The 15,351-nt window shown below is 51.2% G+C and overlaps 1 protein-coding gene across 5 annotated transcripts in view; it reads left to right on the forward strand.

Annotated features, from left to right (window-relative positions):
* Positions 1-15,351, forward strand: part of LOC107189637 (protein gustavus) — a 168,502-nt gene that overhangs the window by 120,401 nt on the left and 32,750 nt on the right. For 2 of the 5 annotated variants that reach the window (XM_015578215.1, XM_015578216.1), the window contains exon 1: positions 13,688-14,048. The exons of the other annotated variants lie outside the window; for them this stretch is intronic. In XM_015578215.1, the coding sequence (XP_015433701.1) occupies positions 14,020-14,048 (29 nt within the window). In that variant the 5' untranslated portion in view covers positions 13,688-14,019. Of the gene's footprint in view, positions 1-13,687; positions 14,049-15,351 lie in introns of those variants that run through there. 5 annotated transcript variants of the gene reach the window in all.

Below are 15,351 nucleotides of genomic sequence, written 5' to 3' on the forward strand. Positions count from 1 at the left end.
CGCAAACAGGTCTGCGTTTTTCCCTGCGAACGACAATCGCCCCCTATCTGTCTTTCCCTCCTCCGTCTATAAATCGTTGAGCGGTTCGACGATTCGTCAACGTTTGAAAAGATGCTATTTCACTTGGGATCAGTGGTCGACGAGAGAATATTCGTCTAGGGAACGCGTTCGACGCGTCGTTCGTTACGAAACGGAGGGCATAGAAGACCCGCTTACATGTAATTTCATTGCGACAATCCAACGAAAGTGGTTCAGACGTTCGCACAGATCTGACGGGCTAACAACCCGTGATATTCAACTCCGACGAGTCTCGAACATAAGGGGTAACACGCGGGACAGTCGAGCTACACTTTGTTCCGCGCACGTAATATCGTTTTCCTCGGGTTTCCGCTTCCTACAATTTTCACGCGGCTCTACGCTCCGTTCCCGGTTGTTACCCAACGACCGGAGAGCGAAGGGAAACATCGACGGAACCCGACAACGGTTTTGCCGCGATATAAAAAGGGGCTGGTGGGGGTGGGAGAGAAATCAGTTTCGTTTCGTGTCGTCGTCGCGGCGGAATTAAGGTCGTCGTAATCGAAAATCGAAAAGACGTTTAACGCTTTAAACATTGTAACCGAGATTTATGGACCGCGGTTAAGCCGCTACTTGTAATCGGCTCGCGCCGCCGCTACCAGATAAGAGGAAACCACCGCGGTTCTCCGTCCGTAAGAAAGGAGTTACGATCGTATTTTCTCGCGTGCGCACGCGAGACCCTCTCCTCTCTGACCAGGCCACTCCTTTCTCTCTCCTCCCCCCCCCCTCCTTGAGGGTGCGTTTACATAAACACACCGTCTAACGAACGTAATCGAGTGACAGGTGTGCCGCATACGGTAGTCCAGTTCTGTCAGCCGCCTGTCACCGATAGATCCGGAGATTCGACGGGCTAATAATGAATTCCGATCGGCGAAGACCGGAGCGTGGGTCAAGTGGCCACGTACAAAACCAGTTTTCGTTCGTCATCTGTGTATATGGTCGCCACAACTACGAGACCTAGAGAACAGAAGGAAGAACAATGGGGATCGGATTGATTGCGTGTTTTTTTCCTTTATTCTTATCTCGACCGCTCCTCTACGCGATTGTCCGCTTTCTGGGGGGAAATTTACATAAGTAAACGTTCCGGTAAGCGGCCGATCGCCGACGACAGGTGTGTGCGGTAATCGCTGGCAAAGGAACTCGTCATAGGTACTTACGCGCTACCTTTATATGCTCACGAGGAGAACGCTTGATGAGTCGAAATCAAACGATCGGGTGTGTACAAAGCTGTTGCTCTGGGAAATTATGAATCCTAATGATTATGTAATTAGTCGGGCAAAGAGTATTTCATTCGAACGTTCGGTACGTTCGGAAGATTCGTCTGTTGAATAGAAGATACTTGTGGTACTTTTGCCGAATGTTTCCAAAGCCCGAGCAGATTTTACGCGGCGGCGAAACTCGAGGCGATCGAAGACGATTCTATATCCGAGCCGTGAGGATCTCTGCACGCGCTTCTCTCGCGCGATGAATGTTTCGTTCGTGAATGCATAGATGCAGAATATGCGCGCGCGTGTGTGTGTGTGTGTGTGTACAGGAATAGAGCTGATGAACAAAGAGAAGCAGTTGAAAGAAGTCGGCAGAATCGTGGCCAGGCGAAATAGAAACTGCACAGACGGGAAACCGAAGGCGTCGTGAATGGGAATTATTCAGGCTAGCCACTCAATGAAACGTGTTTCTTTCAAATTCTGGTCTCCATCTTTCTCTGTCTCTCTCGACAGCGTAGCTTGGAGTATATTTTGTTGCTAGGTCGTGCGTGGCGGAGTTTAGCACGCGCTAATTAGGAACGTTCATTAGGATCTTCCGAACGATCGTGCAAAACGATCAACCGATTAAAAACCCGAAAACGCTCTTTAATTAATCTCTCGGTCTTCTCGATCCTTTCTAACGTCGTAAAAATCTATTCGATTCGTCTGATATCAATTTCGACATACCAACCGGAGACGAAAATCCTGTCGTGTTCGCTTAGAAAGCGCGCATATATAGACAGGATTTTTTTCGAAAGTGACTTTCGAGTCCGGACGAGGACGACACGCGCACAGGTTCGAGACGAAAGCCTGTGTGTCTGGCAATGGCTCCGCAAGAAGGCTGGCTGGCTGGCTGGCTTGGTTGTGTCTCTCGATGAAAGGAAAGAGCCTGTTCCACGTCCCTGAAGGTCTTCCTCGTCGGCCTCGTCGGCCTCGTCGGCTTCACGAAGCAAGTCACTCGACCGCTCCGGCCCCGGGGGCCCGTCCTTTTCTCACGGCCGTGGATCTCGACGGTCGACATACCTAAACCTTCCATCAACAGCTGGCCAATCCCTCGAGGGAATCAGCTGCGCTTCCTGTCGACGACAAGAGTCATCCCCGAAAACTGCTTGCTTCTTCTATCTCTCTGCTCGCTCGCTCGCGCAGCCTCGATTCTAGATTCTTGCGAACGATCCTCTCTCTCGATATCGTACCGAGAATCAAGTGGTTTTTGGATCGTCGAAAAAAGCGTCTACTACGTTCTGGGTCGCGAAGGAAGTTTAGTTGGTCTCACTAATCAGCGACGGACGATAGTTCGATATTTCCTTATACGTATTCCTTGGCCTAGTGATTCTTTTTCCTCGTTGCTTGGACGTTTTAGCAGTGGTTGATTTTTTTTTTTCGTCCGTTTCCGTTGACTTTTCATAACATGATAATCGAACGTTCCCCGGTTTGTTTTCGTGGCCGATGTTAACGATTCGAAAGGTGGAAGGGACACGTAAATCTCTGAATGTACGCGCGCGGTTAATCGAAAGCTTCATCAGCGTTGCGGCACACCGGTGGACTAATAATCGTAATTGCATCTGCCGCGGCGCGAGCGCAATACTACTCGAGATTACCGAGGGATTTCACTTTTTCACCGTTGTAAAGCGCCGAGCGAAATGGTTCTGCGACTGTGTGTCGTTCTCGCGCGTTCACCGCGAGGTAAAACATTCGTTTACTGGTCACGAGAGTAATCGGAACTCGGTCTTTAGAATTTCGTCGCCTATCGCGCTAGACTTTATGGACGTCATTTGTTAATTTCAGAGATACATCGGTTTCGATAGCCTGCCTGTGATGAAAGTTGCTCTTCTCGATGGTCATCCACGATCCGTTTTTTTTTATTTTTTTTTTCCGAGCATCCCGTTTTCTCTCCCCTTCGGCAGATGGACGTTCTAATTAGGATAATGGATGATAGTTCGTAATATAGAAAAATGATAATTGCATTTCTTGCAGGCTGTTCTTGCTCTCGAGTCGAGCGAAAAGATGACGCCGCGCCAACCGTCTCGAAAACTAACCGTTCGGAAGATGTTGGGGAACTCTTAACTACCGCTTGAAATTCGTCTGCTCTCGTAAACCTCTCGAAATTAGAAAGCAACGACCGGCGGATGTCGTCACGAGTCTCGCATAAAGAAATACAAGGGAATTTCCGAATTTCATGTGTCCCTCGTAAAGCATGGAAACTCCAAATTGCCCCCACGTCCCTGGCAGCAGAACCGTGGTTAGGCCAAATCGAGCGATTTCTTCGAGAATCACGTTTCCCAGAGAACACCTCCGCCTCCGGTTGTGTTTCGGATGCGGGCGTGACAAAGAGCGGTACGTATATAAATTACAACGGGACACTCAAGGAGAAGTGTACGAGGACGGGAGACCTCGATCTGTGCAGCGGAGAAAGAATCCACGTGCATCCTCTTCCCTGACCTTTTTATTTTTTTATTTTCTTTCATTTATTTCCTCGGTGTACGAGATCCTTGTTTCGACTGAATTCTAGTTTCATTTTTGCAAACCAATGACCCTGGAAATGTCTGAACATTTACATCGTAATCGAAAGCTGTGCTTGGCTTGAAAAATTCCTGTTCGTCTGTGGGTTCGTGTTCGCCTCAAAGCCAGGTTTACGCGTTTCGGATTTTTCTGCCGCACATTTTAAAAAATCGCCTCCGGAGAGACCTCCATTGTACGGCGTTGGCCGAGGCGGAGTCACTAAAAGTTGCGGTTACGCGTTCATCTTCCACCAGCTGATAGGATACAACCAGGCTCCCCGAGCCCGTCGAAAAATCAGCTGTCCGTGGCCGTCCATTATCCTCCGGCTGCCGATGGGAAAGCTAGACGAACGTTTTCCGTTCCCGTGTGCTTCTTATAAAGACCCCGAATTATAGAAGCTCTTGCTAATAATTTTAAATGTAATAATTTTTGAACCTTGATCTTCAAATCCGAATTCGAAACAGAAATTCGAGTGCTCGTGATCAATCGAGAATATCGCAGATTATCGTAGACTCGTGAAATAATAATCGAACGGGTCTGGGGAGAAAATGTTTGTCGAGAGGAATAACGCTATACTCCCAACAATCACCAAGGCTCCCTAGCGATCGCAATGTTCCCGTCTTTTTTTTCTTCTTCCTTTTTTCGATACCGGTATTCTCCGCTCTTTAGGAAGAGGTCAACACAAAGAGCCGGCATGTGAATCCTCGAACGGAAGTCGATGGTCGTTGAAGCTTTCTCAATAGGTAACGACCTCTTACCTGGAAAAAGACGGCCTCTCTCAGTCTCCTGTACCTGTGAGAGGATCGATCGAGGCCGAGGGACTGTATATCCCGTATGTGTGTATGGATCTCTAACGTTTCGTTCGTGGAAGACGATTCGACGTTCGACGGTAAGGAAAATGAGAGGGCACCCGCGTTATCGGGACGAATCGCGAGAGGAAGCGCGCGAAAATTAGCGTCCACCCTGGGAACCAGTCGAATTGCTCGCAAACACGCGACACCTCGCGGGCGACGATGGTCTGGGCGGTCGTATCGCCTGTCACGGTCCGTTCCGTTCGCTTCTCTTCGGGACACGGTGCCCGCGGACGATTTCAATAAGAGCACGGCGAAAGAACGCGTTAACCTTGGCGAGGCCGATGGCAGACATCCGCCGAAGACTTCTCTCGCCCCGTGGTTGCGACTCTCTTTCGTTCGGGTCGAGTTACCGATGATACGCACGTACCCAGGCCCCTTGATTTCTCTCTACGTTTACGTTCGTCGTGTCGATCGGAGAATTTAGCCTGTCTTCTGTTCAGAAAGCAGTTAACAGTTTTCTCGACGAAAATCCAATATTTATCGGGACAATGCGAATCGTAGCATCGAACTGGGCTAATTGTATGTAGAGATCTGTATTTCCCAGAGTGTTTACGGTGTGAGGCTGTTCCGAAAGACCTCCACCCGACGTGTATCCGTAAAACATTTCTGCGAGGACTGTACTCGCGCCTCGAGCAGGTATAATATCTACCTAGGTGAGTGGAACTGAAAGGGAAGAAGAAAGGTAAAGGGCAGGTGCGACTGTACGCGTAGCTCTATACACGCCGGTTCCGCTGGAAGATACGCCCCTGGCGCGAGGAGAAGGAAAGGCAGGCTATCTCCAATTATTAAAATTAGAGGCTCCGTCGCCTTCGGTGAAACACCACGGAAAACGATCCTCTCTCCCGGCGTGCACGGCACTCGCCTCGTTCCCTCGCTCGTTTTCATCCCCCCCTTTTTTTTTGTCCGTCGTCGCCGCGCTCCGCTGTTTTCTCGAGGTCTCCTCGCATCCTTCGTATCCGCGATCCTCTCGATCGACCTGGGAGAAGAAGACGACGGAGCTTCCCTTTTTTCATCGTTTTCCGTGAGATCCCGCCAGGCCCGATGAAAAGGATGACGCTTTTCAAGGAAACAGCCCGCCGTTCGGGCTGCCACTTTTGGTCCACTTTTCCTTCGCCTTTTTGTTAGCTAACCAACGAAGATCGATACGGTGGAGCCCGTCCCTCTCCCCCATGCCCGCGTCTTTTCCGCCCGGTACCGCCCGAGAAAGTTTGCAGCCACGACGGTGCCTTCGGAAATACGAGCGCTATCTCGAAAGACCGTCTTTTTACAAAAAAAAAAAAAAAAGTAACATCCTCTTTGGAACAACATCCGTTTTCGGACTGCTAGTTGAAAAATCGAGCCTGAGAAAGAAGCGAAATATACCCTGGAATCAAGAGAGGATTCGCAGATTCAACCCCTGGAGAATAAAAACGTCGAAAATTCGAGGACTAGTTCTGATAGAAATACGACATTAGACATACAAGTACGAAAGAGGCCTTCGAAGAAGGCTCGAACTTCCCAGACTCGAAAACTGAACAGAACCTCCCCTGACCATCTTCAGTTACCTTCCCCTCGTAACCATCTTTATCCTCTGCACTTCTCGGTGGTCCTTCAAGATTCTCGGTGGTCCTTGAACGCCAGAGTACGTTTATCGTCTATATTCCTTCAAAATCATCATACGCTCTCCCATTTCCACCGATCATCCAACCCTGACGATCATCGCATATTCAGATCCCCGGCGTATGGAATTGCGTCTCCCCGGGACACGTAGCTCGTGTATCCTCCGGGTATACGCGACACGGCAATAATTAATACGTCGACGCAGCGCTTCGGTCCCGAAGATTTTCGCCGTGTGTAGAGGTATAGGTATACACGCGGGCTGCATCGGTGCACCGTTGCACCGTTGCACCGTTCGCCCCTTCCGCACGTGTGCATGGCCCCGGGATATGCACTGTCGGCCGTGCACGTCTCGTGCTGCGCTCTCGGTATGGTCAATGTCGTCCTTCTCCCACCTCCTTCTCCGCCTCCTCCACCTCCACCTCGCTCCAGCCATTTGTCTCCGTCGCACGCGCGATACCCACATGCAGGAACTTCGACGCCGACTAGTCCCATCGCCGCGTTCTCTCGTTCGCTGTCTCTCTTTCGTTTCCCCCCGGGCGTAGATGATCCTCGTCTTGCTTGGCCGGTGCATCCATGGCTCTGGCGTCCTCTGTTCGCCAAAGAGAGAAAGAGATAGAGAGAGTGAGAGTATCGGGCGTCGAGACCGCAGCTCGGGAACGCGAACGCCTGCCCCCGTGGCCATTGTCTCGTCTGGGAGCTATTTATCAGGGCCAGCTTACGATTCGATCGTTCGTAAATGAATCTTGGTTGGCGGGCTTTTTGGAACGCTGTGAACGAAGAGGATGGATATCGAACGTCGATTTCTTCCGTTTCCAGTCGCGTAATCGCGACGAGATTGCTTGTTCGCGGGGGATAAAACTGACGACGACGAACTGTGTTTGGATGGCTTGGTCGAAAGGGATTTGTACGAAATCAGCATCCCGTATCTTCGTTCCGTTCTGTCTGTGAACCGTAATTTTGATATATATCTGGACAAGCGAGATACACAATAATACCATTGGCTCTTTTCCCGTTTTGGTACTCGTGATTACCCCCCTCCCGAGATTATAATGTTCACGGTGCATATTAGCAACGTTCCAAGTGCCGTTCCTCGTTCTGGCGTTAAACCAGACGCGCCGGTGGTCGTTCCCGTGCACGCATCAACCACACCTCGCGCGCGTCTCTCGGCCGTGGTCATTGTCCCGTCAGCGCACTATCTATCGTGGCCAGGCCCAGGCAATGCGGGATGTATAAATGGATCTAGGTGGCTGCCATCGCGTACCAACAGATTGTCTCGCGAGAGCACCAGCGGAGATAGAAGGTGAGAGAGAGGGAGAGAAACAGACAGCGGAGGCACTCGTCTCTCCTTCTTCCTCTCTCTCACTCTCTCTCTTTCTCTCTGGCTGGGCCTGACAAAAGCCGACCTTCGAGCTGACATTCACTTCACATCCGAGCCTCCCTGTCTCTCTTACTCTCTTCCTCTCCGTCCCTTTCCAGCTCTTTCTTTCCATCCTCCGGCTGGTTCTCCTTCCTTCTTCGTCTTCCTCCCAGTCGTTCTGGACCCGAAGTGGAAGATAGCCTCTTTCACTCTGGTCGAGAGAGGACTTGGACCCGACCGACCGACCGACCGACCGAGCGAGCACAAAGACCCGTCATTCCGGGCCGACTCGCGTGTCCTTCCTCTCCTCGCCGACGTGGAAACAAAGTTCAGCCGAGGAGAACCGTCTCCGGCGAGCCAGCGAGCAAGCACACAGCGCGTTACCGAACCTGACGTTGACCCACGACGCGCACTCTCGAGGCTCCCACCGGAGGAATAGGGCGTAAATTCCGATCGTTAAGATCCACACCGAAAACGGTGTCCTCGGGTGGTGTTTTATGGCTGTGCACGTATCACCCACCTACCCGCTAAACGAATATTCCACGCGATTTTCGAAGCAGTGCCGACCCCCATCGCTCCTTGGAGAGAACCACGTTTTTCATGTCTGTCAGGGCAGAGAAAGATCTCTGGTTTCTAACGGTATACGTCGCGACCTTCTTCTCTTTTTTTTTTTTCACCTTCTGTCTGAAGGGACAAACCATGGGCCCCGCGTTAAAAGGAACATCTCCGCTCGTATTTCCCCAGTGGGAAAAAGAGGCTCTCGTGAAGGCGGGCGGATACGAGAAGCATCGGTTACCATCGTCAACCGGATGCATGCCTGCATCGAAATCGTGAGGAGGGAGACATAGAAAAAAAAAAAAAAAGAAATTGACGAAGATCGGGGAAGTCCTAGGTAACGGTGACCTAGATCGTTTTTCGGACGAATTGGGGGCCGTCCCTGTGACGCACGGACGGTCAGTTTGGTTTTCAGTTCCACGCGGGGAAACCATTCGGATTCCTTTCCCGATACAGGTTTGCGACTCGATCGTCATTAAAATATGGACGTTTTCGCGAAATTCATAACCGATCGAAGAAATCTCCCCGTAATCCTTATTGCATATACCCGTGTGCAGTTAATCCCCTGAGAGGATAACAAGTGAGGCTACCTCTTATTACGTTCGTATTATCGGGAGGATTAGCGGGGCCGAGAGACCGCGGAGCGTAATTGTTAAACTCCCACCTGCACTTTGGAGATTTCGGGCTATTCTCGATAACGCGTTTCCTAAGTAAATTGTGAAAAAGAGAAAAGAATATGGGAGCGAAACTTGACACACATAAAAAGGTACGTATACATTTGGCCTCGTGAGAAAACGGACATCGTACGTCTGGAATCTTGATTTTCCTCGAGTTTTTCCGAGTTCTCCCGCGATCACGAGAAGCCTCGCCTGGAATCGAGAAGACACAGGAGGACGACTCGCGCTGTCTATTTGTAATTACAGTCTCGCGCGATCTGCATACAATGCGCCGGCGTGTCGCTCGAGTTGGCAACGAAGTTCCACGGAGGATGACCTTCCTCTTCTTCCTTCTCCGTTTCGCGTTCGCCTTTTTTTCCTCCCCGGCGAGCCGCGCTCCGTTCCGGCAATCTACTCTCGCTTCGAAATTCCGCGCGGCTCGGCCCGCTCGCTGGCCGTGTGCATTCTCTCGTCCGGTGCACGCGTCCCATCGGCGTCGAACTTGACGAACGACCGAAGGAAGGCTCGTCTCCTCGGCCTGTGATCGGGTTCTCGCGAGCTTGAATCTCCGAATGTTAGAACCAGGCAGCAGTACGCGGCTATACGATCGTCTTCCCTCGCGTCCTTCCTTATAAAACCAACCGTTGCCTCTTTTAGGCCTTATTTCTTCGGAAGTGTGTTGCGAATACCCTTTGTTCTCCGGTTGCACGGATGTGCCCGAGCTCACGGAAAGTTTCGAAGACCTGGTGGAAGTTGGTAGTCATATATGCGGCACCTTCGATTCACCTGGAACTTCGAGGTAGGAAATGCTTGAGCAAAAGAAATTTGAACGAACGATGGTGATAATAGTGTCGGGAATAACGAAGAACAGAGGGGAGGTATAAAATGGGGTAAAGCAATCGTCGAATGCAGATAGGATGTTGCGGGAATGGCTGCGGTCAGGTAGACGCGACTTCCAAATCTGCTTCGAATCTCAGGTCAGGGATGTTGTATTCAGGTAAGAGCTTCTCTCTCCTCCCCTTCCTCTTCTTCTTTGTCGAGCAAGTTTACCTCCCATCCAAGTTAAATACCTGGCCGAATACAGCGTGCGATCATCGGAAGGCCTTCACCCTCGGGTCCGCACAGAATCCTATTTAGGGTTCAATTTACGACGACCAGGTTTTCAGAGGCGCGTTTTTCCATCCGGGGAACTTTTCTCTATATACGGCAAAAATGTGGAATCGTTTCACTGGTTCACGAAGGTCGCCGCTTCTCATCGGGATTATTATAGGTACTCGAGCAAACGGAACACGCGTGTATCGGCTTCTCCGAGCTGGGATAGTTTGCGGAGGCTTGCTGTAAATAATACACGGGGGCGGGCTCTTTCCACGGGAATATTCATCGTTGACCCCGAAATATTCGTTCGGTTATTCCGTGAAAATTTACACACGATAATATTCCACAGTGCCACGCGTGCACACCTTGTTCCACAAAAGTTTAAAGGGGATGCACCGTGCGCGCGGCGAAAACGAACGAACGCGCTCGAGAGAGCCATGCCCGGTGGATCCTCCGTTGGCAGTCGGTTACGGTACTCGAGTTTCAAGGGGAATTTAATTATCCCCGCGCTTTTGATGCTATTATTTTGCACGATATTACGCCGTAATTATCCCGCACGTATCTGAATGGGCCCCGGGATTAAAATCTCAGGGACTTCGCCTTTTTGTACACCTATACGATTCTCTCGTTCGCGCTCGCTCGTGGTTACGAACGTTCGTCCATGCTGGCGTGCCTCCTGGTATTACGATTTTAATTTCACCGAGATTTTATCATTCCTCTTTCTCTCTCTCGCGTTCGGTGCCCTTGAACGCCGCCATTTAATCCGTTGTCGAGCGGCGACGACCACGATGATCGTTCAACCGACATTTTTGTCGTTTTCGTTTCGGATTATCCCCCTCCCCTCTCCTGGGTTCCACCCACACTGGTCCCCTCGATTCGTAGAATTCGTTTACCCACCGACCTGTGTGTCCTCGTCGATCGACAACCACGTCGTTCTTCCCTTTCCTTCTCGTTTCCATGCTTTCCATAGCGCCGCGGGGCCAGTGTCTCCGAATCGGTTATTCGAGTCGCGACGTTCTCGGATTTCGGAGTCGAGAGACATCGGTGGAAACAATAGCCCAGGGTTTCATAAACAACGTGGCGTGCGCGCGATTTTTCTTCGTTTCTCGAACGCGAAACCAGGAAAGAAAAAGAATATAACACACCGATGAGAACCTAGCCGGCCGTGGATCTTGTAGGAAATTTCACGCAACGCTCGGATAAAGAGAGAGGTGTCTCACAGCTCCGAACCTGTGTTGCATTCAACGCTACCTACGATTTTTCTACGAAGATAAAACCACGTCGATATCAATCTCGCGGTTAGGCACACCTGAATTCTGTTCCATACAGAGAGAACCCAGGGAGACAGACCCCCCCCCCCTTCCCTTCCCGTCCTCGACGCTCCTTTCACCTTTCCCTTCACCGTGTCCACCGGGCATTTGTCATTCCGTTTGGTCCTCCGGGTGTCCGACTTCCTTTTACCTGGTGTGTACCTCGGGGCCCCCCGAAAAAGGACCCTTCTTGCCCGGGTCTCTGGCCTTGAACCTCTCTCTGCGTTCCCTCTCTTGCGTCGTCCCTCCTACGAACGCACGGCGGGAAACGTCCGTCCGTTCGTACGTTTGGAATCCGCGTGCCCCGGACTTTTATTCCGTAGAAATCGAGCTCTTGCCCCGCCTGACCGGCCGCTCCGATCGCGCTCTTCTCTCTTTCGTCGGCGAGGTAGGTAAGAGTCTTGGCCACCGGCCTCCGACCGGGAGAAAGGTAGAGAAATGCACGCCGCCGCTGGCTTTATGACGTATTATTACGTCGTACTTCCTGAAGGTGAACGCAACCGATCCGAGTTCAGCTCGCCCGGTGAAACGCCGGTGATAGTATTCTGGTAATGGATATTTAAACGGGAATGGATACGAAGTTTGTACGTGTTCCTTTCGACGTCTGTTTCGACCTCCTTCTCTGTTCTTGATGTTAACTCTTTCCTTTTTGACACAGACCACGACGACGGTTCATCCAGTCATCTGGGATAGAGTTAGACACCCTTTTGTGCCTACTTTCATTGTGTCCGGAACATGTGTACTACAGTCGTTTTCGAGCAGGTATAGTCCGAGGGACACTTTACTGCGTTCTTTTCCCATACCCAGGCCTCCTCTGAACATGGTGTCCGAATGGAAAGGGTTAAAATAGTCGAAACAGTCCGTCCGTCCGGCTGCCCTGTCTAAAGTAGACAAAATGGTTCCGACGGATTTCGACGTTCGAAAATGGTGTGGGCCCTGCCGCACACACACACACACAGACACACCAGGATGCACATATGTACACTCGTCAAGGCTGACTCACGTCGTAACAGCTGGATATAGGAGGGATGCGCGCGGATATGTACCCTGGTGTGTGCCCCGTCTGTGTGTGTGTGTGTGTCTAATATCAGATCCGAGCGAGGAGGCTGCAGGGAACGATCCTTCATGCTGCGTGAAAGCCTCTGTACGCGGGTATCTTTAATGAATCTCCTCTGTTATCGATTTCTCGGGGAAGCTGGTCAACCATTACGAAAACCCGCCCAGCGCCGCGTATCCTCTGCGTGGCTAGAACACGACACCGAATCGAACGGATTCTCTTTCGTTCTTGCGGTATTCGCGCATCGTTACGGTCCGGACAAATTTCTTAAAAAAAGAAAAAGAAAAATGGATCCTGACGAGTACGCGCGCTATACTGCGCACGTCTCTTTCCTGTTCGCCCGTCGACAGGGAATGGGAGTACCAGAGAGTATTGTGTTGCCGTCGTGATGTCGTGAAAGGCAGCGTCGAAGAAGAATTGTCGGCGATTTCGAGGAATAAAATCAGACGGCAAATTGCGTGCGGTACTTCACGGTGGTGGTTCTCTCTGTCTGATGTGCGTCGATAGCGCGCAAGCACGTACACATTTTTCCGGGGTTAATTCGACGTCCGACCGGCTGGGTTCAGGGAGCGGTCCGCGAAACCCCACTGCACGAGGGAGAACCCTTGGTATCCCTTCGACTATTGCTGTTTCTCTCTTATTCATACCCTCCATCTCTCTCTTTCTCTCTCCTTCTACCCAGCACAGTCCCTCCGGGTAAACGTTTCAGCACTGGGTAAGCTTAAGCATTGGCGTAGGGGCCTGGGGACACGTGGAACTGCATCTTTTCGAAATTGCTCGAAATTCCCTCGCTTCGAACTACTCGAAGACGACGTGAAAATAACGTGAAAAGTAGCTGATAATCGAAATAAATGAAAAACCGAACAGTGTAGACAAAAAGTGTAAAGGAGTCACTCGTTGAATCAAAGGGAGCGTCGTTCTGTTCGGTTTCAGTACTCCGAAACTGTTCACCGATAAACTATCCATGGTCACCACTTTTGGCTTCGTTTTACGCATATTTCACGTTAATTGAAGTCGAAATGTTTTATTGTTTTCGATTAGTGTATCCCATGGACGGAACACGGAGGCTTGAAATTTCCCAGTCTACGCCAGTGTGCGGTAGGTAACATCGTCGGTCTCCGGGGCGCTCAGAGCGGTCGGTACGCGACTGAACCCACCGCCTTTTTCTCCCCCCACCACTGGGCGGCGCTCCATGCGCGCCGCAGTCGGCGAACGGTCACGGGCTCAGTCTTCGTTGGATCGTCGCCGAGTGTGTGTCGTAATTCGTGCGCTCGTTCGCCCCTTGTGCGTCGATTCGGCGTGGGTTTTTTCGTTCGCCTCGCCTCGTTTCTTCCCGTTTCTCTCCCTTTCCCCCCTTCCCTCCCTCCCCCCTCAGTTTCGTTTCATCCGGTCTGTGTACTCTGTATCTGTTGTTTCTCTTTCTCTCGCGTACAAGCGAGAGTCGGGCGGAAAGAAAAGAAAAGAGAAGTTATATGTTTCGTGCGCGTGCTGCGATCTGCTCGTCGCGCGGCGGGTCAGACCAGTGGTGAAACACGGCCGCGAACAAGAAAAAGAAAAGGAGGAGGAAGAAGAAAGATCGGGGAACGTTTGTGTGCTATAGTGCGTGCGCGGAGTGTGCAATATTTTTGTTTGTTACTGCCGAGGCACGGAGGGAACAACATCACGCGAGCAAACACGAGAGGCATCGTGACACGTTCAACGGATACGTCGCGCGAGATATGGATTGGGCGGTGAAGGCTCGCCGAACGTAAGTCCTGGCACTAAGTACAACAAAAGCCCCCCCCCCCTCTCCCAGTACCCGACTGTTCTTTCTAGTAGCCCATTTTCTAGTCCGAAAAATCATTTCGCGGCGGGAATCATATGTATGTATATCTCGGTTTCGGTGAAAACAGCCGCGGAACCGGTCCCCACTCGATTACGGACCCGTCTCTCCGCTCCGAAGTGAGGTGTTCAGGAAAGCTCCATTGGAGGTTCAGTTCGCAGCGAGGGATAACTCAGTGCCGTTCGTTCGATCAGTGTTCTTTCGGCAAAGTCCGAATCGGTATATAATAACCGGGGTGCAAGTGCTACGAGTCCTCTCTTGGTGATATACACGTTTGTTTCGGAGCACCTCTCTCGCGATGAGATCTGTCTGTGCTCGATCGTATCAGGTGCACCGAACGCTACGGCGATCCCGCGTACTCGTGGAATCGACGCGACGACGGTGTTGTTTGAAACGGACTCGCGAAGCCCGACGTCACTTTCGCGCTTGGTGTCTCGAGGTCAGTGTTGTTTGCCCAGCCGTCTCGTCGCGACGTATATATAAATAAGGCATATACGGGCGCGCGCACGTCTCTCGATCAGGAACGCCGCGCCTGTACAAGACGCGGAGGAAAACCGAGAGACGGTGCGTGTGTGTCCCGCACGCATGTGACACGCTGTACTTTACCACCCGTGGGAAAAACTCCGATCCTCGCGTTCCAACAGCGGAACCTACCGCGAATTCACTGCACCGTGAAACGTTCCGCGGAAGCGCGCGTCTCGCAACGATCGTCGTCGTCGTCGACGAGGGGTTTAGTACGTGTTTCCATTTGAATTTCACGAGTTCTTCGTTCGCCACGGAGTACAAGCTTTCTCGATAGCAAGAACTGTACGGAATTGTGCTTTCGAAACTTGCCTCCCCGACAGTCGTGACCTCTGACGAGTTTCTTTCCACGCACACACTGTCGGGCTGCCAGTGTCTTCTTCGTTCTCGCTGTAGCTCCGAAACCTTCCCACCGTGATCGGTTTAAGGGTCCTACCGCTATTGTCGATGGAACAAATACATATAGCGACATTCTTCGAACCCATTCGAGTGCTCTATTAAACAGTGGCCTTGTTCGGTGCCGGCAGCCAAATGTGCTTTTCGACATTGAAGAGCAGTCTGTTGTCTGCAGGGGTATTTTTAGTGGGACCGGGGTTCAAGCGTTTCGGTTACTCTTTTCGAACGAAATCGAAGCCTTTCGGGCTAAAAGTAGAACAGGCTACAGTCATTTCGAAACCTTTCGACATCCTCGGCGAAAAGTTTTACT

This window comes from Dufourea novaeangliae, unplaced genomic scaffold, assembly GCF_001272555.1.
Source record: "Dufourea novaeangliae isolate 0120121106 unplaced genomic scaffold, ASM127255v1 scaffold165, whole genome shotgun sequence".
NCBI lineage: Eukaryota > Metazoa > Arthropoda > Insecta > Hymenoptera > Halictidae > Dufourea > Dufourea novaeangliae.